Source organism: Bombyx mandarina, chromosome 26 (assembly GCF_030267445.1).
Source record: "Bombyx mandarina strain Sakado chromosome 26, ASM3026744v2".
Lineage (NCBI taxonomy): Eukaryota > Metazoa > Arthropoda > Insecta > Lepidoptera > Bombycidae > Bombyx > Bombyx mandarina.
This window is the reverse complement of record NC_143232.1, coordinates 3,693,154-3,719,994: the sequence shown is the minus strand read 5'-3', so window position 1 is coordinate 3,719,994 and position 26,841 is coordinate 3,693,154. Positions and strand designations below refer to the sequence as shown.

Below are 26,841 nucleotides of genomic sequence, written 5' to 3'. Positions count from 1 at the left end.
ACTAGGGTAATTCGAAGAGAAACATGTATTTCAATGGGTAAAAAAGGTAAAAATGCGATTCCAGTATCCGTCGGATGTTCTTCTAAAAACAAATTTATATTTATATTGAACTAGCTGACCCGGCAGACTTCGTAGTGGCTCAATCGATAAATAAAAGACCTAAGCTTTTGTATAAAATAAACTTAAAATAAACAAAAGGAATCCGTCCGACGGGGGACACATCAAAGGAAAAACAAAACTGTTATTTTTATTTAATTCCGAGCATTTTCATATTTATCTACCTTTTAAACCTTCTCTGGACTTTCACAAATAATTTAAGACCAAAATTAGCCAAATCAGTCCAGCCGTTCTTCCAGCATTTTAGTGAGACTAATGAACAGCAATTCATTTTTATCTATACAGATTACAGTAATATATTATGTATACTGATTTAGACATTGGCCAAATGAAAAAAGATGAAATCATAGCTGCTTTTAAAAAGATCATCAATTCACTTACGTAAACAGAAATATCCTTAAAATACTCACGTCCTTTTTAATAAGAATAATATACAAATCAGAAGATCTCACCGGTTTGTTTGTATTTACGTATTAACGCGGTGATTTAACAAATTAAGGCTGATTAGATGTCCAAACTAATTCGATGAAGCTTAACCCGTCTTGCGGCTAACGGATAGAAGCTGAGCGAGACAAAGCCCGTAATAGTCAAACTTATCAGTCGTGCCTGATTTTATCCACATTTGTTTCTGTGATTCATTGAATACGAATTTCTTGTTTTTTGAATATGATGTAAGCATCGAACGTTAATGGCAGCCTTTTTATGTACAATTGGCTATAATAAGTAGGAGCCAATCACAACACGTTTTATGACTGATAATTAACTATCACGATCTACAGAAGTAAACATTGATCACTTTTTGAAGGATGCTTGGGACATTGCGGCTACTAAAGAAAATTTATTTTTTATTGCTTAGATGGGTGGACGAGCTCACAGCCCACCTGGTGCTAAGTGGTTACTGGAGCCCATAGACATCTACAATGTAAATGCGCCACCCACCTTGAGATGTAAGTTCTAAGGTTTCAGTATAGTTGTAACGGCTGCCCCACCCTTCAAACCGAAACGCATTACTGCTTCACGGCAGAAATAGGCGGGATGGTGGTACATACCCGTGCGGACTCACAAGAAGTCCTACCATCTACTACCAAATTTTATGGCAACGGTGTGGTTTTACATCACAGTAATGTTGGTAAGCTTTAATCCTTACCAAGGCTTTACCAAGGCGCTTGTAAAAACGCGAAAATAATAAGAGCTCACCATTATAAATACCGTGATTAGATTTTGTTTAGCAAAATAATTTGTAAGTTTAGCGTACGCTAAATATGAGATAGACACTATTCGATCAATGTAGCCGGCAAAATTCGTACTAAACCATTCCTGTGTAAAAAAAAAACAAAATGAATAAGAAATGTGTTATTGTTGTCAGATGGTGTATTCCGGAGCGAGGTAGAAGCGCGAGGGCGCGGTACGGAGTCAGCGTTTCTCGACGGGCTGCATTCAACGCTGGCGCCTCCTGCCGCGCCCGACCACGACTGGCAGCATACCTTCATCCTCATCATCAAAGGCCTCATCTTCTCCACAATAATCCTCGGCGCTTTATTCGGCAACGCTCTCGTTATCATATCAGTACATCGACACAGAAAGCTCAGAGTTCTCACTAACTACTACGTTGTTAGTCTTGCTGTGGCCGATATGCTGGTCGCCTTATGCGCAATGACCTTTAACGCTAGCTCCGAATTAACAGACGCCTGGTTGTTTGGTCCGTTAGCCTGTGATATCTTTAATTCTCTTGACGTTTACTTCTCCAGTGCTTCTATACTTCATCTGTGCTGCATATCTGTTGATAGATATTACGCTATAGTGCGGCCCCTCGAGTACCCAGTTACCATGACTCATAGGACTGTATGCTTCATGCTCGCAAACGTATGGCTGTGGCCCGCGTTTATTAGTTTCGTGCCCATATTCAAGGGTTGGTATACGACTGAACAACACCGCCAATATAGGAAGGATCATCCTGATGTGTGCATTTTCAAAGTCAATATGGTATATGCTATAGTATCTTCGAGCGTTTCATTCTGGATTCCGAGTTTGGTCATGATTTCGATGTACTGCCGAATATTCCGGGAAGCGATCAGACAAAGAGAAGCCTTAACGAGAACCTCGTCAAATATTCTATTGAACTCTGTACATATAAAGCACACGTCACATGCTGCTCATCATTCCCATTATCTGCACCCTGACAGAAGACCTTCAGATATAAGCCCAAACTACAGTACATTCACTGAAGTGGGTCCTGAAGAAACTGAGTTTGGCGAAGTTGTTATGTCTTTGGGAGATATCTGTCCTAGTAAAGAGGCCAGCCCGAGAAAATCTGTGAACGTTAGCTGTGATACTGCTAGTTCGGGGTACTGTTCCGGAGGATCGAACAAGAGATCTTCAAGTGGTCAACCACCTTATGGATGGAGACCAAGTTGCTCTTCCGCGATTGCTACAAGAGATCTTGCAAAAGCTGCCACGGAGCTGAATGCGCAAGGTGAGAATCACTTGTTTTTAAATCGTTAAAATTTTGTAGTAGTAAAATATAAATTAATTTGATCCGTTTCGCGTGTTTATATAAATTCTGAAGCGCTTCTTTTCATATTTTTTTTATTGCTTAGATGGGTAGACGAACTCACAGCCCACCTGGTGTTAAGTGGTTACTGGAGCTCATAAACATCTACAACGTAAATGCGCCACCCACCTTGAGATATAAGTTCTAAGTCTCAAGTATAGTAACAACGGCTGCCCCTCCCTTCAAACCGAAACGCATTACTGCTTCACGGCAGAAATAGGCAGGGTGGTGGTGCCTACCCGTGCGGACTCACAAGAGGTCCTGTCACCAGTAAAGAATACCTTTCCTTACTGAACTAGATTCCTGTAGTTTCCTTTCTAAATAATTAAAATATAGATTAACTTTAGCTCGAGAAATTTAATTCAATAACAAATTCTGTTGAATTCGAAAGCGGTAAAGTTTTACTGTCAAGTGGCCAAGTTCTCTGGTGTAATAAATAGCTTTTAAACTAATCGAAATAGAACTGGAATCTAACCAACTCACAATTACATTCAAATCTGGACAAACAGTGTTTTATTATGGATAATTATTCCTCTACACAACGTCACCCTGGAAATGCTGCTTACCTCATCAACATGGAGTCAAGACTAGAGAAACAAAAAAAATCTAAAGATTCTTGGGTTAACGATAAATGGGTTTTAAATATTAATGGATTACACATCAAATTTTGAGAAATTTGTTGAGATTAGGATTTTCTTAAGCACTATCGATATTAGAAAAGTGCCGTTAAGAACATTTCGGGATTCATTCGAATAAACATAATATAATACTCATACAAAATCACCGAAAACACTAGTACATTTCATTAATCAATGAAAGTTGGCAAATATTTAAGAAACAATCATATATATATTTTGTTAAGAAAATAATTAATCGATCTCAAAATGCAGCAACAGCTGTGAAACTCCACTTCTATTTATTTTTATCTGTTCTAAATTATTTTTAACTACTCTAGTCTCTCACTCATCAATAAATAAGTTAAGGAAGTAAATTTATGAAACGTGATAATAATATGACATTTGAAAACGTATTGTGAATTTGTTAGAACTCCTGTTACCTAGTAAATCTAAAAGGTAGCCTATAGAAAATACCACCCTGGCTGGTTCTGCTGTAAACAAGCTATGCGAGCCAATTTGAAGGACTGGGAAACTCCCATTTAATCCAATTGTGACTTAAATATCAGGGGACTCAATCTGGGTGGTGGCATTCACGATATGACGCCTATGGACTCCGTCAATCACTTAACATCAGACCGGTCATCAGCTTGTTTTTGCAATTAAAGAAACAGGAACACATAAAATGCAAGAATATCAATCAATAGAAACATATTTCAGTAAAGGTTTTAGAATAATTTCAGCAATTGAAACTGTGAAACCCTTCGCAAGTTTTGTTAATGGTGCTACATGTACTAATGAGGAAAGAACTTCCATAAAAGTTCGACATTCACTTAGCGAGAATGAATGAGAAACGAAACTCTGGCTTTCCGTGTAGACGATCTTACGTCTTGTCCTAATTATCAAGCACTTAGTTACAAGCGCCGTCGGAAAACAACACGGTAAAAGGTGTTTACGAATACTATAGGGAATAGGGATATTAATATTGATTTTCCGTAGTTTTTATATTCAGAACTTGTGCGTCATTGAGTTGAAAGTTGAGAGAAACAACACATGGCTTTCACTGAGCATGGATAGATTTCTGTGCTTAGTATTAAGCTTTTGATCGATCGAGGCAATGAACTTAATAAATTGGACTAAAGCACATCACTTTATAATGCACATGATTTCATTCAAGGAGCATAAATGTGTTTGGCTTTGCTAAAAAATGGAAGAAAATGATGTGATGATTCATTTTGTATTGTTACTTTAAATATTTTTTAGTCAATAATTGATAAAAAAGTCTGAATCTTGCTTTAAATAAAATGCTTAAAATATTGGTCAGGCATTTGATTTTTGTATGTAGATCTATAAAATGCCAGTAAAGTTTTTTTTGTTATTTGTCTTAGGTTTATGGGTGTTAGCGCTCGAACACATGACAATAAAAAGCAATGCTTACTAAGTCAGTACTAAATTGACACGTTCAATGTTATGGCGTCGGGACTAACAGCCTGGCCACGGGACATTCGCCGATACGAATATTCGCGCGGTGCGAACGGCGAAGCGTCTAGCGACTAAAATAAGAGCATAGAAATGTACCTAACAAGCCACGCGCACCGGCGACCGGCGAAGCGACCGGCGGAATGTACCGAGCGAATCACGCGGGCGACTTACGATGCGGCGGGCGAGCAAAACAAATGCATGAATAAGGACGGCGCAAGCCACGGAGTCGAGCGGTAGTCGCGGCGAATAGTGCAGTGATTAACACGGGGATCGGCGGTGCGAACAGCGAAGCGGTGGACGAGGCGACCATTCGCGCAGCACCGTTTGCAGGCCACGGGTACTCACGTTCGCCGCCGCGACTAGTAAGGAAGTCCGACAGCGAAATGTCTATATCGAAATTATCTCGATATTGCTTACAAATTAATAGTTTTTTGGTTCAGGACCTATTATTTGGAAAAGATTGTGAAGTACATGATTTGAATAAGAATCGGAGTGTACCTATAGATGGAGAATTCCACAAGAAGTACGAGAAATACTTTGGGTGGCTAGACTTCCAAATAGCTGGTCTAGCTAGTATTTCAGCTATTTTTTTTTTTATTGCTTAGATGGGTGGACGAGCTCACAGCCCACCTTGTGTTAAGTGGTTACTGGCCCATAGACATCCAAAACGTAAATGCGCCACCCACCTTGAGATATAAGTTCTAAGGTCTCAAGTATAGTTATAATGGCTGCCTCACCCTTCAAACCGAAACGCATTATTACTTCACGGCAGAAATAGGCAGGGTGGTAGTACCCACCCGTGTGGACTCACAAGAGGTCCTACCACCAGTAATTACGCAAATTATAATTTTGAGGATTTCATTTTTATTACACGATGTTATTCCTTCACCGTGGAAATCAATCGTGAACATTTGTTGAGTACGTATTTCATTACAAAAATTGGTACCCGCCTGATATTCGAACACCGGTGCATCGCTCAACACGATTGCACCGGACGTCCGTTAGGCCACGACGACTTTAAAAATATAAAATAAAAAATAAATAAAAAATATAAAAATTTCGGTTTTAATTTTTCGCGGCGAAAACAACTAAACTCATTTAATCACTGTACTATTCGCCGCGACTACCGCTCGACTCCGTGGCTCGCGCCGTCCGTATTCATGCATTTGTTTTGCTCGCCCGCCGCATCGCGCGATTCGCTCGGTACATTTCGCCGGTCGCTTCGCCGTTCGCACCGCGCGAATATTCGTATCGGCGAATGTCCCGTGGCCAGGCTGTTTAGTTGTAGCCGCGAAAAATGAACGCCGAAATTTTTATATTTTATATTTTTAATAAAAAAAAATTTTATATTTTTAACTCCTCGTGGCCGAACGGATAAGACGTCCGGTGTTGAGCGATGCACCGGTAGTCGAATATCAGGCGGGTACCAATTTTTGTAATGAAATACGTACTCAACAAATTTTAATGTTCACGATTGATTTCCACGGTGAAGGAATAACATCGTGTAATAAAAATGAAACCCTCAAAATTATAATTTGCGTAATTACTGGGGGTAGGACCTCTTGTGAGTCCGCGCGGGTGGGTACCACCACCCTGCCTGTTTCTGCCGTGAAGTAGTAATGCGTTTCGGTTTGAAGGGTGGGGCAGCCATTGTAACTATACTTGAGATCTTAGAACTTATATCTTAAGGTGGGTGGCGCATTTACGTTGTGGATGTCTATGGGCTTCAGTAACCACTTAACACAAGGTGGACTGTGAGCTCATCCACCCATCAAAGCAATAAAAAAAAATTAGCTGAAATACTAGCTAGACCAGCTATTTGGAAGTCTAGCCACCCAAAGTATTTCTCGTACTTCTTGTGGAATTCTCCATCTATAGGTATGCTCCGATTCTTATTCAAATCATGTACTTCACAATCTTTTCCAAATAATAGGTCCTGAACCAAAAAACTATTAATTTGTAAGCAATATCGAGATAATTTCGATATAGACATTTCGCTGTCGGACTTCCTTACTAGTCGCGGCGGCGAACGTGAGTACCCGTGGCCTGCAAACGGTGCTGCGCGAATGGTCGCCTCGTCCACCGCTTCGCTGTTCGCACCGCCGATCCCCGTGGCCAGGCCGTAAGGCAATTGACTTTTATATCTACAATGGTAACGTCCGCCGATAATACGGACCATGAACTCAAAGTTCGTGAACCTATTTAAGTCTATGATGTTTCTGCTTAAATCGATGAACAAGCTCGCGACTCATTTGAAGATAAATGGGTACCGCAACCCAGAGACATATAGACGTAAAGACTCAATTGAATCGTGTTGTACCACCTATTAAACCAGCAAGCGGAATTTCTTTGCGTTAGCTTCTAAGGACAGTTTTTCTGAGGATTTACATACTGTTCTTATCTTGCCTAGAATGGAGATCTTGAGACGATCCAACGGACGTACGTATGAATTTACACCATTGGGCAAACAGGAGTAGAATTAAAAAAAAAAAAACTTAGTATCTCGAAAAATTATAAACAAGTTTATAGAATTTCAAGATTTTGTGTGACTCTTATGGTATAGAGAATGTATTTGAATAAAAAGGTAATTAAATAGTCTCAGTGTCGTCCTCCACCCAAAGCCATATCCCAACTTACTGCGACCTCTAATATTATCTCGTTATTAACTCCAAGCCAATGTGTTTCTGATAAATTATTCACATTGTTTTCAACAACCGCAATAAAGTGAGTACAGCTTGATGGGGTATGGGAGCGAACCGAATTAAAAGGGTACCGGAAAACGTCGGGTCCAATCAAAGTAAAACGTATGGATAAATGTATGGCTAAGTGGACGATGTCACGCAAAGCGGTTCGGTTCCGGACGTAATTGTTCCGATAATGGTATTGTTGTTGTCAGGTTTGTAGGATTAAGGCAATCGGACCAAGTACGGACCAAGGGCGAATACCGGGACCGAGATTCTAAGATAATTTACATAGGACCGCGTCTTTGTTGACTAGCAATATAATTTTGTTTTAGCACTGCTAAAATGAGTTTTGTTTATTCTTGTTGCATTAAAGTTTAGTTCTTTAAATGGTCACACTTTAAATTAATTATCCGATGACTTCAATTTGATATCGTCGTAGACTGCGAGATAAGATGTCCAGTGCACTTATATCTAGCGCATCGTATCGCATGTGCCGAATTCGAATCCCGCAGGCAGGTACCAATTTTTTTGATGAAATTACTTACTTGACGAGATGTTCGCGAATGATGTCCACCACGACGGAGCAAAATCACGTAACACAAATCAAACCCGTAAAATTTATAATTTACGTAATTATCGGTGGTAGATAGGTCTAGGGGGCGATCAAGGATAGGTAGCAACATCCTGCCTATTTCTGGCGTGAAGCAGTAATGTCTTATTTATTGCTTTTTTAGGCAGACGAGCATAGGGTCTGTCTGAAGGTGAGTGGTTACCGTCGCTCATGGACATCAGTAAGATCAAGGGCACATCTAAGTTGCGATTTACCGCCGAGTTTTCTCCACAAATCTCATTTCAATAAAGATATGTCATAGCGATCTCGGAAATGCCGTAGAAGGCAGCTCATTCTTCATTCGGGAAGATGGTACGTAACAAAAAGATCTGTGGATAAACGCATTGTGGATGATCCGGCGGCGAGAGGTGCGATGACAATTAGGAGATGAAGATCTAAAACAATTCCTAAGCGCTTAAAGATTTTAATAGCTATATTGAACTATATAAGATTTAAATTTGAATACCAAAAACAGTAATGCAGAATAGGAATAGTTTAAAGTTAATTCAATCAACCGAAACGAAAGAAAATTGAATCACGAAATGAAAAACCGTTCAGTCTTGCTCGAAAATTTTATTCGACAATCCCCAAGAATCGAGTCCGCTAACGAATGTTTACAAACGCTACGTAGTTTGGAGTTAATTCAGGATAATCCATTTAAAACGATTTGATTATAATATCTTAATTTCTCAAGGATTTTCCCGGAACGGACCAATGTCCCTTTGCTTCAAAAGTACCGATGCTAATCATAACGAAGGTTGTTCTAGGCAAACTTTAAAATAATATGGCAACATTAAAATGTTGATTGGTATTAAATGTAATCACGACGGAAAAGCGGCTTTTCAACTAGAACTTTTCAATCATCGTGGAAGTCATTCGGGACCATGTTTTGAGAATATATTTCGTTTCACAAATTGGCCCCCTGGGGATTGGAGCCCGGGCATGATCGAACCGCTACCTGCCAGTGTATCGGGGCATCATGTCAACGCTACGAATACTCCATGGTAAAGACGTCGACAAATCGGTTTAAAATGATCGAAGAAATCAAAATAACCATTGAAGCTATTTATAAATACTGAAATTGTGCTCCAAAATATGACATTACTGAATAGATTTAGCAGAAACTTCAGCGAAAGCGAATGTGAGTTTAAAATATTGGAAGAATAACAGTTCAAAAAATACCTAAATTTATTAATAATTACTATGTTATAAAGCATTTTAAATTTAGAGATAGAGCGGAAAGAAGTCGACCGAAAAATACATGGATGGAGTGTGTGAATGACGATATGAGAGAGAGAGAGAGGAATGATTGTTGAGATGACGGCTGATAGAAGAGAATGGAAGAGAAAGATTAGCTGTGCCGACGCCACCTAGTGGAATAAGGTGGAGAAAAAGAAGAAGAAAGCATTTTAAGCCAGTATTTAGCATGATTGTAATTAGAAAAAGCAATTCTGATCCTTAGTCAGTAATCTTTATATATAAAAATGAATTGCAGTCCGCTAGTCTCGCTAAAAGTCGAGAACGGCTGGACCGATTTGGCTAATTTTGGTCTTGAATTATTCGTGAAAGTCCAGGGAAGTTTTAAAAGGTGAGAAAATATAAAAAAGCTCGGAATTATATAAAAACAAACAATTTTGTTTTTCCTTTGATGTGTCCCCTTGATATGTGTCTTTTATTTATCGATTGAGGCACTACGAAGTCTGCCGGTTCAGCTAGTTACTAATATTTTTACCGAATCGATGGTAGAAGCACTCTTTGAGAGCGTTAAATAAATTTATACAACTAAAAAAGGTTTTGAATTTGATCGACTATCGATAAATTTAGGTGTTTTTTTTTCGTACTGTTGTTTTCCCGATAATTTGAAATTCACATTCGTTCTCCGTGAAACTTGTGCCGCTAAACGCGAGTTTGAATTCTGTAGCCGTCGAAAAATAAAGTATTTCGCATTAATTCTAAGTCGCGGCTCGTAACTTATGAAAATTTCGATCGTTTGTCATATTTTTTCGCGGTTCGGGTAATGGTGAAGAGCACCGGTCCTTCGTCGGAAGTTTCTTTACGAAATTTAGAACTTTATAAAATTTTTATGCTATGAGAAAACAGGAGCGCTTCGAGTTCAGTGTATGGGTCGATGCTTCGCGTCTTATTAATATTTTTTTAAGCAAAATATTAAAGACTAGCGGCCCGCTCCGGCACCGCTCGGGTCTTTAACAAAAATTTCAACGATATTTGACGTTGTTTTATTTTTTTAAATAAAAAAACACTGATTGCGGCATAACTATAATAGTTAGACATATGCTGTCGCAACACTTTTTGTAAATAATAATACAAAGTCGTAGTACATTATTTTATTCTATCATCAATAGTTTTCGCAGGGAACGCGATATAAAGAATATTTTAGGTAATTTTTTTACACCTTGGGTTATATTATTGGAGTTTTAGTACGGATCCCTAATTTATTTAAAAAAAGATTATAGCCTATGCCACTCAGGGATAGTATAGCTTCGAAATAGTGAAAGAATTTTTCAAATCGGTTCAGTACTTTCCGAGCCTATTCAATACAAACAAACAAACAAATCTTTCCTCTTTATAATATTAGTATAGACTAGGTTTTGCCCGCGACTTCGTCCGCGTGGAATAGTTAACAAACAATGCTTTATTTTAGAACAAATTTGGTTAGCAAAAAAACGTTATAGTGAGCCAACCTTAACATATAGACATATGCTGCCGCGGACTTTTTTTTAGATCTTTTAATGGGGAACAATTCTGTCCACAAGAGGTCCTACCACCAGTAATTACGCAAATTATAATTTTGCGGGTTTCATTTTTATTACACGATGTTATTCCTTCACCGTGGAAGTCAATCGTCAACATTTGTTGAGTACGTATTTGATTAGAAAAATTGGTACCCGCCTGCGGGATTCGAACACCGGTGCATCGCTTCAACACGAATACACCGGACGTCTTATCCGTTAGGCCACGACGACTACAAAGACGGGCTATCTAATACTGAAAGATTTTTTTAAATCGGACCAGTAGTTCCTGAGATTAGCGCGCTCAAACAAACAAACTCTTCAGCTTTATAATATTAAGTATAGATATGGAAGATTTAGTATGAAACGGCTTACTGTTAAATCCACTACCAGCCTTGGGGTCTCTATGGTGTATATGGCATGTTTATGTTTCGGTTATAACGGTGTCCAACTTCTGATGTGGGTACTAATTTCTTCTACTTCTTACGGGTCGCCATTCTAACCTGGTTGCAGAGAAGCAGCTGCCGTGTTGCAAGAAAGGCAGATTTTTTTTATTGCTTTGATGGGTGGACGAGCTCACAGCCCACTTGGTGCTAATTGGTTACTGATGCCCATAGACATCTACAACGTAAATGCGCCACCCACCTTGAGATATAAGTTCTAAGGTCTCAAGTATAGTTACAACGGCTGCCCCTCCCTTCAAACCGAAACGCATTACTGCTTCACGGCAGAAATAGGCGAAGTGGTGGTACCTACCCGCGCGGACTCACAAGGTGAGTGGCGCATTTACGTTGTAGATGTCTATGGGCTCCAGTAACCACTTAACAACCTATGTGGGCAGGCGACATAATTTTTTTTATTGCTTAGATGGGTGGATGAGGATAAAAAATCAACTGATAAGATTCTAATACCGCGAGAGCTCCGCCTAATATACATATCTATAGTTGATAATAGGTTTGTGGCGTGGACTTCGGTAGCCACTTAACATTATATGGGTACACGACCTCGTTTGTACATTTATAGCACTCAAAACTTATCTATATTAAAAGCGGAGCAGATTATTACTATAAATAAAGGTCAATGACTCATAATCGAGGCCTCGATAAATTATTACAATTTAAAACAAGATAAATTATAACTTTATTTCTCTACAGCCTGGGCAATCAAAAGGTTTGGATTTCAACAAAACTGTATTCTAAGCATTCTTGATGTATACTGTTCGCAAGAAATTATATTCATTGTTTTATTATTTCGTATTTAATTTGAAAATTTATCTTTTAGTATTTTCTTGAATTTTCATCAATCGTAAATATAATTGAAACTGCTTCTATTGTTCAATCTTTCATGTATAGTTTAATTTTACTATTGCCACTTTTCATACAGAAAAGAAACGTAAATGTCAATAAATATTTAATTAAATAATAATTATAAATAGACATGCTTTAACAAAAACCGACTTCAAATAGAAAAAAAAGATATTCGAAAACAAATCAATATACACTGAAAAAAAGAAACATTGAAATCGGTTGGCGTGATATTGAGTTATTGAGTTATTCATATATTTGTCGCGCACGTACTTAATGCAAATTTAAGACTTACATGGTTTTCTCATGGATACCAATATCAGAACTGGACTAAATTGAAATGGGACGGGAAGCGTCAGCTTTCTAATAAAAAAAGAATTCTCAAAATCGATTCACCCAGTCAAAAGTTATGAGGTAACAAACATTAAAAAACATACAGTCGATTGAGAACCTCATCCTTTTTTGAAGTCGGTTAACAATAATTATTGACGATCGTTACCACAATATTCAAATGTCAACCCATAATTCCTTATTCATCATCGGTGACCAGAAAAATTGTAAAGAATTTTCAACATCCGAAACAGTAAAGTGAAAATAGTAAAAGTGAGATTAAATCGTAAAAGTAGTTTTGATTACGTAATGTGACTCACAAAAAAACAGAAGAACATTCAATTTTCTTACGTATTACGAACAACAAAATGTCTGTTGTCAGCGATGAAAAGTTCCCGTCTTATAATCGCGTGATGTACTTGTATAACAATAACTAGACGATGACCGAGCTTGGCTCGGTTTTTTTTGATAAATTGTATTTTTTAGAAATTTTATTTAAATACGAATTACATATTGATAAAATTTTAATGATGAAATATTCTTTTTTTTTTTTTTTTATTGCCCTTGTAGGCAGACGAGCATACGGCCCACCTGATGGTGAGTGGTTACCGTCGCCCATGGACTTCAGCAATGCCAGGGGCAGAGCCAAGCCGCTGCCTATCGCTTAATACTCTCCACAAGCCTCTTTTAAAGAAGGACATGTCATAGCGCTCGGGAAACACCGTGGAGGGGAGCTCATTCCATAGCCGGATGGTACGTGGCAGAAAAGACCTCTGGAAACGCACTGTCGATGACCGCAGTGGCTCCAGGTAGTATGGATGAACTCTACTCCGGTGGCGGGCGGTGCGATGGTAAAAACGAGATGCCGGTATCATCTCGAACAATTCCTCAGAGCACTCCCCATGGAACATTCGGTACAAAATACAGAGGGAACCGAAGTCCCTCCGCAGACCCAAAGGTTCCAAACGATCCGCGAGAATGGGATTATCGACGACTCGAACGGCCCTCCTCTGTATGGAGTCAAATGGAAGAAGCTGGTATTTGGGAGCCCCGGCCCAGAGATGGGAACAGTACTCCACGCGAGGCCGGACTTGTGCTTTATAAAGTAAAAGTCTTTGTCCAGGCGTGAAATACCGCTTCGCTCTGTTGAGGACTCCCAGCATTTTGGACGCCAACTTGGCTTTGCCTTCCAAATGACTCCGAAATTGGACATCACTCGAAATGTCGACCCCAAGTATCCCGATGCTCGCGGAAGGTTGCAGGGATACTCCTTGGAATTGCGGCGCCATGACAAAGGGGTCCTTCTTCGCAGTGAACGCGCAAACTTGTGTCTTCAACGGGTTGAATTGAACTAAGTTCGATTCACCCCACTCGGAGACTCGCCCCAGAGAGTTCTCCACTTCAGACACAAGTTTTGATCGTCTCTCTTGCACCACGCTCCGAGAAAGACTCTGATGGCCGATATATCGCGCATCCCCCGTGCTGTCATCCGCATAGCAATGCATGCCATCAATAGACAGCATGTCATTGATATACAGGATGAAAAGCGTGGGGGAGAGCACCGAACCTTGTGGAACGCCAGCATTAATGGTCATGGTATCAGAACAATCACCGTCTACAACGACCGTGATGCTCCGCCCATCCAGAAAGCTAGCGATCCACTTGCAGAGACCCTCGGGGATTCCGTAAGATGGTAGCTTCGACAGAAGCGCCTTATGCCAGACCCTGTCGAAGGCCTTCGCGATATCAAGGCTCACAGCAAGAGCCTCGCCCTTGCTCTCCAAGGCTTCAGCCCACCTGTGAGTAAGGTATACAAGAAGATCGCCAGCTGAACGACCGTGACGGAAACGTACTGTCGGTCACTGATCAGCTGGCGATCTTCAAGATACTTCAGGAGTTGTGTGTTTATTATTCGCTCCATCACCTTGGAAAGCAAGGAAGTTATCGCGATAGGCCTATAGCTCGATGGGTCCGACCGGTTACCCTTCTTGGGGATAGGGTGGACGTGGGCGGTCTTCCATGAAGACGGAACCCTGTTAGTGCAATAAGAGAGGCGATACAAACGCGTTAGCGCAGGCGTCAGCTCAGGGGCGCACTTTTTCAGAACCACTGCGGGGATGCCGTCTGGCCCACTCGACTTATGGACGTCCAGGAGTCGGAGCTCCCGCCTGACTGCACACTGTGTGAAGCAGATATCCGGCAGGGAGCTATCACACCGGGGGATGTTCGGTGGTGTGGCACCCCCGTCGTCCACAGTCGAGTTCGAGGCGAAGAGTTTGACCAGAAGGTCAGCCTTCTCTTTCGCGCTGTGGGCCAGAGTGTCATCGAACTTGCGTAGTGGTGGGAGACTAGACCTGCAAAAGTTTCCTTCTGCAGCTTTGGCGAGCGACCAAAAAGCACGGCTCCCAGAGGGATAGCTCTCTAGTCGCTTGCCAACTCTAGCAACGTGCTCCGACTTCGCCTTGGCAATTACCTTCTTGTAGGACCTGGAGGCGGCGTTATATTTCCGCCTTTCCTCTGAGATGTTAGGATCCCGACGCCTCCTGGCATCATCCCATGCCACGTATGCGGACCGCTTGAGGTGTGCAGCATCCCTGCTGGCATTGTTATACCAGGGTCTGCTGCGACCCCCAACGGGCACTTCAGAAGAGGGAACAAACAATTCCATCCCCTGGAGCACCACGTCTTTAAGACGGTCCGCACAGACGTCAGGATCAGCAGAGGAAAAGCAGAACCGCCCCCATGGGTAGGATGCGTAAAATTCACGCAATCCATCCCAATCTGCTGACATATACCGCCAAACTCTTCGATACCCGGTCGTCGTTCGACGACCAGGACGAGAGAGTGGTACGGCAGCACGGATAAGGCAGTGATCGGACGATCCAAGCGGAGCGTCGACCACCACACTGTATCCGGCCGGATCCGTGGTCAGCAAAAGGTCCAACAGAGAAGGCTCGTGCCCCTCGATATCTGGGACACGGGTGGGCTGTGTCACCAGCTGGGAGAAGCCGTAGGCCAAGGCGAAATCGTAGGCAGTCCGACCCGGTAGGTCAGTGGTTCTGGACCCCAACCACTCTTGGTGGTGAGCGTTAAAGTCTCCAAGAACCACCACCTCCGCAGATGGGTACTGCTCAAGCACGCGGTTAGTCCCCTCTTGCACATGCTCTATCAGAGCTGCACCTGCATCACTGCTGTGGGACCTGTACAGGCACGCGTAGACTCGGGTACAACCCCCGTGATCTACGCGCAGCCACAAGAGGGACAGGTCCCGTTGTTCGAGGCCTCGTAGACGGCGACAACAGACAACAGCCCGGACGAATACACACACCCCGGCTTTACGCAGGAAGTTGTGCTCCAATACGCAGCCGGGGTATTCAAGGTAAGAGGTATTATCCGGAGCAGATATCTGTGTCTCCGTCAGAAACAGTAGGGCAGGCTGCGCCGTCTCAAGGTGGTGGTGTACGGCGTCAAGGTTGCTATGTAGGCCCCTGACATTGCTGAAATCCACATTAAATGTGGAATAGGGGATCGCCGATATAGCCCTTTTTCTTTTTCTTATTTTCATTTTGTTTTTTGGAGAGTGGGATAAGGTGAGGTAGGATGTTCGGAGTGAAAACATGACAACACCTGAATAAAGCGCGGAACATAGTGTGCGGTTGATCACGGGTTCCGTGAGAGTCCGACGCAGGGCATGGAAGGGCCCCCAGTCCACCCTGCGTACGATCGCCGGGATCCACTCCGGTCTCCGACTCCGGCACGACGACCGCACGACAGGATTTTACACCGGTTGGCGGGACAGCTTCCCGGGGCGGAGTTTAGTAGTGACACCCGGGTTCAGGTCCCCTACTGACCGGCGGGCGGCGGCGAACACCGTTTCACTGGGTCTCCCTATACCCCTGTCAAACAATCACGTCCCGCAAGCTCGCGCGCACGTTCATGATCCGCATGTTCCAGGTGTCATCAAGATTCACCCCCAACAAGGAAGAGGAAAGGAAAGGAATAAAACTGGCTCTCCAACCCACACACCGGAACACAGCTAGGCTATTTGGCGGCGGACTCTAGTTGGAGGGTGGTCGCCAGCCAGTCGGACTAGTCCTACCACCGATTATGTTTTCGGCTCCCGTTTAGCACCACCCAGGGGTCACTTGTAGGGAATCGCGGGTTAAACCTACGGAAGCGGGAAGCAATCGACCCCTTATTCCAAGATCGTTTTGGCATTTTTAAGTGACTTCGGGTGGCTTAACAACGCCTTCTGCTGAAATAGCTTTAGTGTTATTGTGTCTTTAAAACAACTAGAGGTCCCGCAGTAGTCGAAATTCGACTATAATTAATTGGAATTGTAAGTTTGTACACTATTATGATTGTGTTTTATACTTCTGTAATCACAAAATTCGCCAAGACTACACTATAAAAAATATTAACAAAGACAAACAATATTTAATCTTTTCTCAATTTGACAACAGACGTCAAGAACAAAAGTTTGACAATAAATAGTATGCATGCGTGTGTGCGTCAAATACATGGTATGGTATGTAGTGTGTGTAATGTTTTGTTTATTGATTTAAAGTACCTTTTACGCATTATTTAAAAAAAATACACTTCTTCTCTATATTCTGTATAAGTGTGGAAAATTTCATACTCCTCCGTCCACGCAATTTCCGTAAAAAGGGATACAAAGTTTTTGCTTCACGTATTAATATATAGATTATGAAAAATAGTATTATTATTCGCCAATAGATGTCGGGAATTATCGATAAAGTTGATTATTGGAAACACGAAAAAAACAACATTTTCTGAAAATAAATCATAGCTAGATCGATTTATCGCCTCCGAAATCCACTGTATACTAAATTTTATGAATATCGTTGGAGCCGTTTCCTAGATTCAGATTAAATATGTATATACAAGAATTGCTCGTTTAAATGTAAAAGATAGTTCAGTACTAAATTGACCTAATAAACGATGAACAATATCTTAAATAGGGCTTCAATATTTTTTTTGGAACGAAGTTCCTTATGGGACGATGCGGAGGGGTACTCTAACCGGGAAAAAACGTCCGTAACGTAAGATTTTTATTATTTATGTACAGTCTTAGTATGATGGCTATACAGTGCCTAATATATAGTCTGCGTCATGACTGTTATTATTATTATTCATATAAATAGCTGTTTCTTTGTATAATATTATTATATATTTTAATCATTGTGAATTAAATAAACTTGATAACTTTGTAAAGTATTTATTTATTTATTGTTATCAATAAAAAAAATTCATAAAAATCGAATAATAATTTTCTTTATACCTCGAATAGAACTTAAAATTAATATTTTTATAATGAGGATCTTCGTACCTATCCGGTGTCCCACGACACCACATATCTTTTTTTTCTTTTCTTTCTCCTTTCATCAAGTTAAAGTATGGCTGTGTAAAATCGGTTTAGAATAGCACTACCGTATTTCTCTATGGTATTAAGTGTATCACGGGAGAATATGCTGCGTCTCTAGCTGATTATTACAGTTATTCTGCCGCGAAACTTTCGTGTGTTTAATTTGAATGACGGGGTCGCTGTTCTACGACACAATCGCGAAATCGACCCTGAGGTCAAGGACCGTGTCTCGACGAAGGCATGCACATGATGGTTCCTAAGTACTCCGTTGACCACTTAATATGGCCCTGAATTTGTCGACTCGGATTATGCAAGCAAAGGCCTTTGATTCAATAAGCTTGAGTCACCTTGCATTATCGATTTATCGAACAAAGCTTTCCCCATACTGTCCACATAGACTCCGAGCATAGTAAATTGTCTATATAGTTTCGAAGTCGTCGTGGCCTAAAGGATATGAAGTCCGTTACATTCGTATCTAGCGATGCACCTGTGTTCGAATCCCGCAGGCGGGTACCAATTTTTCTAATGAAATACGTACTCGACAAATGTTCACAATTGACTTCCACGGTGAAGGAATAGCATCGTGTAATAAAAATGAAACCCGTAAAAATATAGTTTGCGTAATTAATGGTGGTTGGACCTCTTGTGAGTCCAGATGGGTAGGTCCAACAACCTGCCTATTTCTACCATGAAGCAGTAATGCGTTTTGGTTTGAAGAGTGGGGCAGCCATAACTATACTGACACCTTAGAACTTATATCTCAACGTGAGTGTCGCATTTACATTATAGATGTATATGGGCTCCAGTAACCACTTAACACCAGGTGGGCTGTGAGCTCGTCCAATCATCTAAGCAATAAAAAAAAACTTGATTGATATCCTTTTCTATCCACGTGCCGTTCTTGTATACTGGCGTCACAGCGCTTGACCTGTATTTTTTTTGTTCTAGACTAAACAATATCTCATTGTTCAAATGACAATCAAAACAAACTCTTAAAATCACTAACGATTACGGTCATTTTTTAAATAAACGAACCCTGAGATTACTCTCTAATAAAAATTGTTTGTTTTTTGTCTTCTCTTCTAAAGGGGCAACGCTTCGTGCCGCTGGGAAGTCGTGGCGTGCTGAGCACAAAGCAGCGCGTACACTTGGCATCATTGTAGGTGCATTCCTGCTGTGCTGGCTACCATTTTTTCTTTGGTAAGTTCAACAATTTACAAAGGAATCGGAATTTTACGGTATGCGGCGGCTTGGCTATGCATTGCTGAAGTCTATGGGCGACGGTAACCACTCACCATCACGTGGGTCGTATGTTCATCTGCCTACAAGGGCAATTAAAAAAAGAATAATCGTCAGGCTTGTTGTGCGAATTGGCGGATCGTAGTGGTCGGAGAACGCTGATGCCTCTCCTCTGGACCCTCAATCGCCTTTTACGACACCCATTGGACGTGATGGGGAGGTGTTATTCTTTTTCTGAAAGACCACGGGAATCCGCTGGATGTAGGTTGCGTAAAACCAGTGTCGTGGCGAACCTTGGCGATGGCCTATAGCAGTGGATGTCTGTGGGCTGATTATGATGATGATAAAATTTTCTAATACGCCACACATTTATCAACTAGCTTGTTTAACCTTGTAAGATAGCTCGACTTTGTATTTAGAGGCTTTGAATTTATTTTTGCACTAGACGCAAAGTCTGTCTGCCTTCATTTTTGCTTCGAGAAATTAACGATCATACGACCCGCTCGATGGTAAGTGATTACCGGGTATAATAGACGTTAATAAAGCCTTGTGATATTAGATCGAAATCCCAATTGTAGCCTATGACGACTCACCGATTCTTTGAACAGTAACGCATGGCTCTTTGGCTTCAGTATCATGAAAATGCAAGGTACCAACAACCAACCCGTGTGACGTCAATTACGCTAATTAAATGTTACCTTAATTTTCACTTTGTTCTTTAATTTTATACGGAAAATATTCGAAATTATTACATTTGAGAATCCATTAATCAAACTCCGATATACCCGTACATGAGGCACTGAGACATGTTAAATCACTTTGGCACCCCATTAGTCGGCAATTAGCGACAACTAAATGTATTAATATTCAATTTTCTCAGGTACGTTACGACGAACGTGTGCGGGGAGCCTTGCGAGACGCCTTCGGTTGTGGTCGGTGTGCTTTTCTGGATCGGCTATTTCAATTCGGCCTTGAATCCACTGATTTACGCGTATTTCAATCGAGATTTCCGGGACGCGTTTAAGAACACGCTGATGTGTGCCCTGCCCTGTTTGTTCGGTTGTTGGAAGGATACGGGTACGGCTCAGTTTGTGTAGTAATTAGCTGACGTGCGACTAAACAATTGATTGCTTTTTGGTTGTACCAAAAAAAAAAGTTGTGTGGTGTCGTGGAACACCGAATAGGAACGAAGCTCCTTATTATAAAAAATATTAATTTTAAGTTCTATTCGAGGTATAAAGAAAATAATTATTCGGGTATACAGTTTTTATTGTTTTTTTTTTATTGATAAAAATATAAAAAAAACTACTTTACAAAGTTATCAACTTTATGTTATTCACAATGATTTAGAAAAAATATATAATAAAAATATTATGTTATTTTTTGTACGTTATTACAAAGTTAAGTCGTACAATGCGTGCATTATTAATAAAAATCTTACGTTACGGACGTTTTTTCCCGGTTAGGGTACCCCTCCGCATCGTCGCATAAGGAACTTCGTTCCAAAAAACTTTAACGTTCTTATTAAAATGTTGTTTAACATAGCAAACATATATCGATTGTCATAATTTAAAATGATCAATAAAATTTAATAAACAATTTGTTGTCATCTGTAAACATTGTATGGCTTTGATAGTCTGTGCGTTGGTATTAAATGCACCTGTGGATTGTTTGTCTGATTGAGTTGAAACTCAGTAAAAATATCGGTAGCCCTCGAGGGAATCTTTCTGAAATAGTATCACACGAGTAGATAGAAGGGTAAGCAAGTGCTCTGAACAAATACGAGTCGAAATCACAAAGGAATTGAGGACTTATATTTTAACTTCCCAAACAAAGTTTTTGACGATAATTCTTACGAATCAATTTTTGGTCGCAAGTCGCAATTAAATACAAAACAAACAAGAAAAAACATTAAGCGTTAGTGTATAGATTTAATTATGATAGCGAACACATAGCAATAACTCTTATGTTCATAGAATAAGTACGCTTTAGTTAATTGTTAAGGAAGAGAAGTGTATATATTAAGTAGTTGCTCAAGAATGACACGATCATTTAATGGCGGTTGTCATTCGGTAATAAGCTATAATGTAAAATGTACACTACGCTCTGACGTATAAGAGACATTTTTGCAAAACATAAAAGAGGTTCTGTTAAATGAAGTCATCATTAATTTTTTTGACCTCGTGGTCGCACACAGTCAAACAAATTCAAATGCTTAGTTTTGAGAATGCCAGAGATTTAACCATGCCAATTCGTGAGTAGCTGTAAATTCATATCACCTTATTTCCTTAAATTTCTGTGCGGTTTGATAAACCATATCAAATTAATACTTTAAATACGAATGTAATGGTGTTGAAATGGAAAAGTCTCTGTAACTTTTCCACGCTCAAACCACTGAAGTAATTTTAACGAAATTCGCTATGGAAACAGTTTGAATCTTGGGAATGAATACAGTAAACTTTTTATCCTACAAATCACGGTTTTCGCCCACACGATTCTAAGAGTAGTCTAAGCGGGCGAAGCCACGGACGGAAGGCTGGGCAAGCAATTGTCCCTGAGAAATTTTATGTCTTTCTCTTGTACCCTGCTCCTCATCACCGTCATCATCTTTCTCCTGTCCTTCTCCCAGTCACCTGGATCAGCGCAAGCGTTGTTTTCTCCTTCCATACTCTTCTATCATATTCCATTTCTTCGCCCTCTCCCCTCTTACTCATATCGTCTTTCACGCAATCCATATATTTCTTATTAGGTCTGCCTCTTCCTCTACATCCTTCCACATTCATAGTTAAGCTCTCTTACCAACCTCATTTTCATTTCTTCTCATCACATGTCCATACCATCTCAAACGCGCACTTCTCAGCTTCTCTGTCACAGGTGCCAGTTTCAGACTTTCTCTAACATATTCATTTCGTATTCTATCCATTCTCGTTACTCCACACATCGCAACATTCGCACCAAATAATACAAGTTTGAACCTTGTAATAGCATTAGGAGACAAGATACTATTGACATCTTGATCCAGGTAACTGTAATGTTGCCCAAGATTTTAATTTTTATCTTTAGTAGGCAAATATAACAGCCGAGTATGTGGTACACTTCCACCTTCAAAATGCTGAAATGGCAGGTTGCGTCGTCAGCCAGGTTCATCGACAGCTGCCTAGAGCCGAAATATCCTGTGCAGGTCCCGGAGGAAGGGTCCTCAGTGTTTATTGCCCATCGCGATGGGAATTTCTCGATATGGCTATCGTTACTTTGTCATAGCCGATATGTCTAGACAATCAGTCGTTTCCACATCATCTCAACACTCATTTCTTACAACACAAATACGTCCAGATAACCAGACTTAATCGACACTGCTGTATCGATCCAACCATTTTAAGGTCCACATATACTCCAGCATCAGCGTAGAGTCTATTTCTAGAGGTCCTGAGTGTCACAAGAGCAGCTTAACAATCGCTGGGAATGTATTTTTTTTATTGATACTCTGACTTAAAGCCGCGTATACGTTACACATCAGTCTTAAAACACGTCATTTTCCGTACTGTGGTCATTGTATCATTTTTTGGAATGTAACATGACAGCTTCCGACTTGACCCAATCATAGAATTGTCAGATTAAACTCTCGTTTCCAGCCATTCCACCCATAAAATTAAGTCCATTAATAATTTTAAGATAATTTTGAAAAGCTCCGAAAAACTCCACACGAATCGCTAAGCAATAAGCCCGGTCGTTAAGTACGTTCTGTTACAGCTTAACGCTTTTCTGCGCATAAAAAATCCGTTACACGCATCACAGCACGCCAAAGGTAATGGTGCGTGCGAAAGTGATACATATTTTTTTTGGGATTTAAAAATTTTTTTTTTCTTCTCTCAAAGATGGTTATTAAGAACGATTTGATGGTTTTTTTGGACAGAATTTTTTACTGATTACTAGAGTACATAAACATCAATTTCTATATCACCGTTCACTGGTACAAGCGAGGTCAGTAATCATTAAAAATATTAAATAACTACAACTATAAATTATTACTCAAACTTTGAGGTCAATTTAATCCGACCTTTATTTATTACCGAACATCAATCCTCGCTCTAAAGTATCAAGTGCCTAAGCTATGATCCAGTTAGCCCTTAATTAAAACCAGAACCTTCCAATTAGACACGTAGATTCATTGACTGATATTAGAGCAGAATTCGTAACAAAACGATAGCCACCAATCTACATATTTCTACTAATTTCGCAATCTCGGCCTCCGTTCTGATGGGTGAAGCTAGCGTTATTCAATTTAATCAGGACTTCGACATGACATGAGGTCTCGAGATGGGAGTCACAAGATAGATGGCGGCATGCGCGGCATTTAGGGGTGTTGATAACCAGATAACGATGTGAGCCATAAGCTTATTCAGTTATTCGTTCAATAAAGCTTAAATCTTAACTGACTGACGGTGGTACAGTAGCTAACGCCCTTAACTGTCGCGTCGAGGGTCGTGGGTTCGATCCCGACATCAAGCAAACATTCGTTTGATGAACAGGTTTCCTTGCTATTTATCTGGGTGCTTATTATCAAAAAAAAAATATTGCTTAATTGAGTGGACGATCTCATGGCCCACCTGATGTTAAGTGGCTACCGGAGTCCATAGACATCTACAACGTAAATGCGCCACCCACCTTGAGATATAAAATTTTAGATCTCAAGAATAGTTACAACGGCTGCATCGCCCTTCAAACCGAAACGCATTACTGCATCACGGCAGGAATAGGCAGGGTGCATGGACTCTCCCACAAGACGTTGTAACTATACTGAGACCTTAGAACTGTTAGACCGTGCGTGATTTGTTCCCAGTTATTAAACTTATAATTTATTATAATTTTTATTTGATATCTTTTCTCATAAATAAATAAGCCAATTTAATAAAAGCAGATACCACGAAACACAATTTTTCATATCCTTGCACCCTTTCAAATATCCGCCCCCAATAAAATGGATCGGTTAGATGGGATTCATAAATCAATCTCGCAGTTCCATTCTACGCTACATTCCGAACTGGGAGGGTATTGAACGCGCTATTGCTTCGAATTATCGAATAAAACGGAACTCTGTGTCGAGGACTAATGGACTTTTGTACCTATCCTGTGTTCAAACATCTCTATACATATATAAAAATGAATTGCTGTTCGTTAGTCTCGCTAAAACTCGAGAACGGCGGGACCGATTTGGCTAATTTTGGTCTTGAATTATTCGTGGAAGTCCAGAGAAAGTTTAAAAGGATAAGATACAGGATAAAGAATAAATATGAAAATGCTCGGAATTATATAAAAACGAACAATTTTGTTTTTCCTTTGTCCCCTGTCAGACGGATTCCTTTTGTTTTATTTAAGGTTATTTTATACAAAAGTTTAGGTCTTTTATTTATCGATTGAGGCAGTACGAAGTCTGTCGGTTCAGCTAGTCAACAATAATTTAGTTACGAATTTCGGATTGCTCATATTAGTCGTAAATGTAATATATACATATATGTCAATCGAAATGCTTCTAGAAACTTTTGCTTCTAGAAACTTTTGCTTCAATCAAAGTCCAAATCATTTTACCTTGGTTTTTTTAACTGTCCAAAACGATTTTTATTCTTTGGGATTTTGATGCAGACGCCATCTAAGTTGCCTAGTGACTTATGGACATTGGAAAATCCAAACTAACTATGAGTTTTTAAATTTAGCATTGGAATGTGTACAATAGAAAAATGGCTGTGAATTTAACATCTAATTAAATTTTGAATCAGAGACAGTGATTTGGATGAAATTTACACAACCAGAATTGAGAATCTATGTTTTTTTTTGTTCAAACACGACGTCTTTAAAATTTGATTAGACATCAATGATCACCATTCAAACTGAAAACTTAAGCACGTTCTGACTTAAACTCTACCATAGAATTAGTAATGTGAAATTCGAAGTCCTTATTGTAATGTATTTTGTTTGACGAACTCTAGGAAATGAGTTTCCGATCTCGGATATTAAATCTGGATAGTTATTGCGTTACGTAAGCATTTTCCCCGATATTTTGAAACGATTTCGTGCTTGTTGAATCAAAAATAAAAGTTATTAAAATCACGAAAGTCTTGTGTAGTAATAATAATAATAATAATAGCCTTTATTCAGACAGTATTTCATTTACATATCTTATTTTCTTTTTGTTAACAATTTTATTTTTATATACTTTATATATTAAAGTCTTAACTCTATCCTTAACTATTTAGCATCGATAACCCCGTCTGTATGTCATTTATTGACAAAGGCCTCCTCCAACCTTTTCCATTCCTCTCTGTCTTTGGCAGTTCTTGTCCATAAACCTCCTGCTACGGATTTAATATCATCCACCCATCTTCTGGATGGTCTACCTTTTTTCCTCTTCATATGACTTGTGAACCAATTCATTATTGATTTTGACCATTTATCTTTGCCACTTATCTTGCGTAGTAGTCAGATCAATTGTTCTCAGCCACCAGATCACCTCACCAGTGTAGTTCCATTTATATAGAAACCTAAAACTGTTTGAGAAACATACAATCAAACGGTCCTAAATCATGCCCCATCAGTTTCAAATATTTATTTATTTATTTATTTAAGGATTACCGACAGGGTTTACAGTAAGACATAAAATAACATTGACATGCTTAGAGCAATTGATAACTGCAACTCTAATTATAGGCAATCACAGCATGCATTACATTAACATATTAATAGAGATTTAACAATACTAAAAAAATAATAATAAAAAATTAAAAATAGAAAGACAACAAGGACAGTAATACCCGAGTACTCAGACCAAGGCCGAGGCTGAGGTTCAACAACAACTTTTTATAATTTTGTTCTTAAATATTGGAAGGGAATCGCCAAATACGTCAAGGTTTTCAACTTTTCTAACTAGATTATTATAAAGGTTAGTTAGCCGAGGAGTAGGTGAGTGCTTGCCTAGATTGGTTCCGCTAAAGCAAATTATAATATTGAAGAAAACAACAATGGCTTAGTGGTGAATTCAATATCTCACGTACAAATTACTAATGCTAGTAAGTTACTCCTCCCAATGAGGGCTGTTTTTAAAAAGTGGCTCGAATAGTGGCTTTCTAAAGAACTTCTAATAGCCGATTTCAAAAATCTAAAAATCCTCTCTCTCTCTCGTGCTCTTCTTTGTCTCTCTCATTCTGTATTTCGTTCTCTATCTCCCTCTCTCTTTTTCTCTGTATCTTATTACTCATTACAAAATGTGCAATACTCGAAAACTTTCAAAACTTTTCGAGTTGCCATTAGGACCTCAGAGAAAATGTTTCTGGCTTAACCTCATTACGTTATCGAACAAACAAAGATAAAAAAAGCGTAATACGTAATGCTTACTTGTGTAGCCACAGCAAAACCGTTCACTGAATGACTAGTTAAGCCCAGAACTCTTCAGGTCCCCGCAATTTACGTAATCTAATTCAAGACGCGAAAACAATTCTTAAAAGTGTGACGACAAACGAAAAGCCCCTGTTGCTATAATGAACAAGATTAACTGACTCGCTCGAAACATTTCCCCGGAGGCAAACGTAGCTTTTGAAACACAGAAATGCTTTCCACTTGCGCACCTCTCGTAAATCCTACGTGGAAAGTGCATTGGACATTTTAAAGCACAGTTGACGTAATTTGCTGTAGAGCTTGCCAGTGTAAAACGGCTTCGCTTAGAAAAGTGCAAACAAATGAAATCCTAAGAACGTGCCTAGGCACAAAAATTTTTTTTTTTTTT

At 39.9% G+C, this 26,841-nt stretch overlaps 1 protein-coding gene across 1 annotated transcript; it reads left to right on the top strand.

The window, feature by feature from the left end:
- Positions 1-1,487: 1,487 nt before the first annotated feature.
- On the top strand, positions 1,488-26,827 carry LOC114248685 (octopamine receptor beta-1R-like). Its single transcript, XM_028182011.2, has 3 exons — positions 1,488-2,590; positions 18,917-19,028; positions 19,948-26,827. Exons 1-3 carry the CDS (start codon positions 1,750-1,752, stop codon positions 20,162-20,164), a joined length of 1,170 nt encoding a protein of 389 aa, XP_028037812.2. The 5' UTR covers positions 1,488-1,749; the 3' UTR covers positions 20,165-26,827.
- Positions 26,828-26,841: the final 14 nt, after the last annotated feature.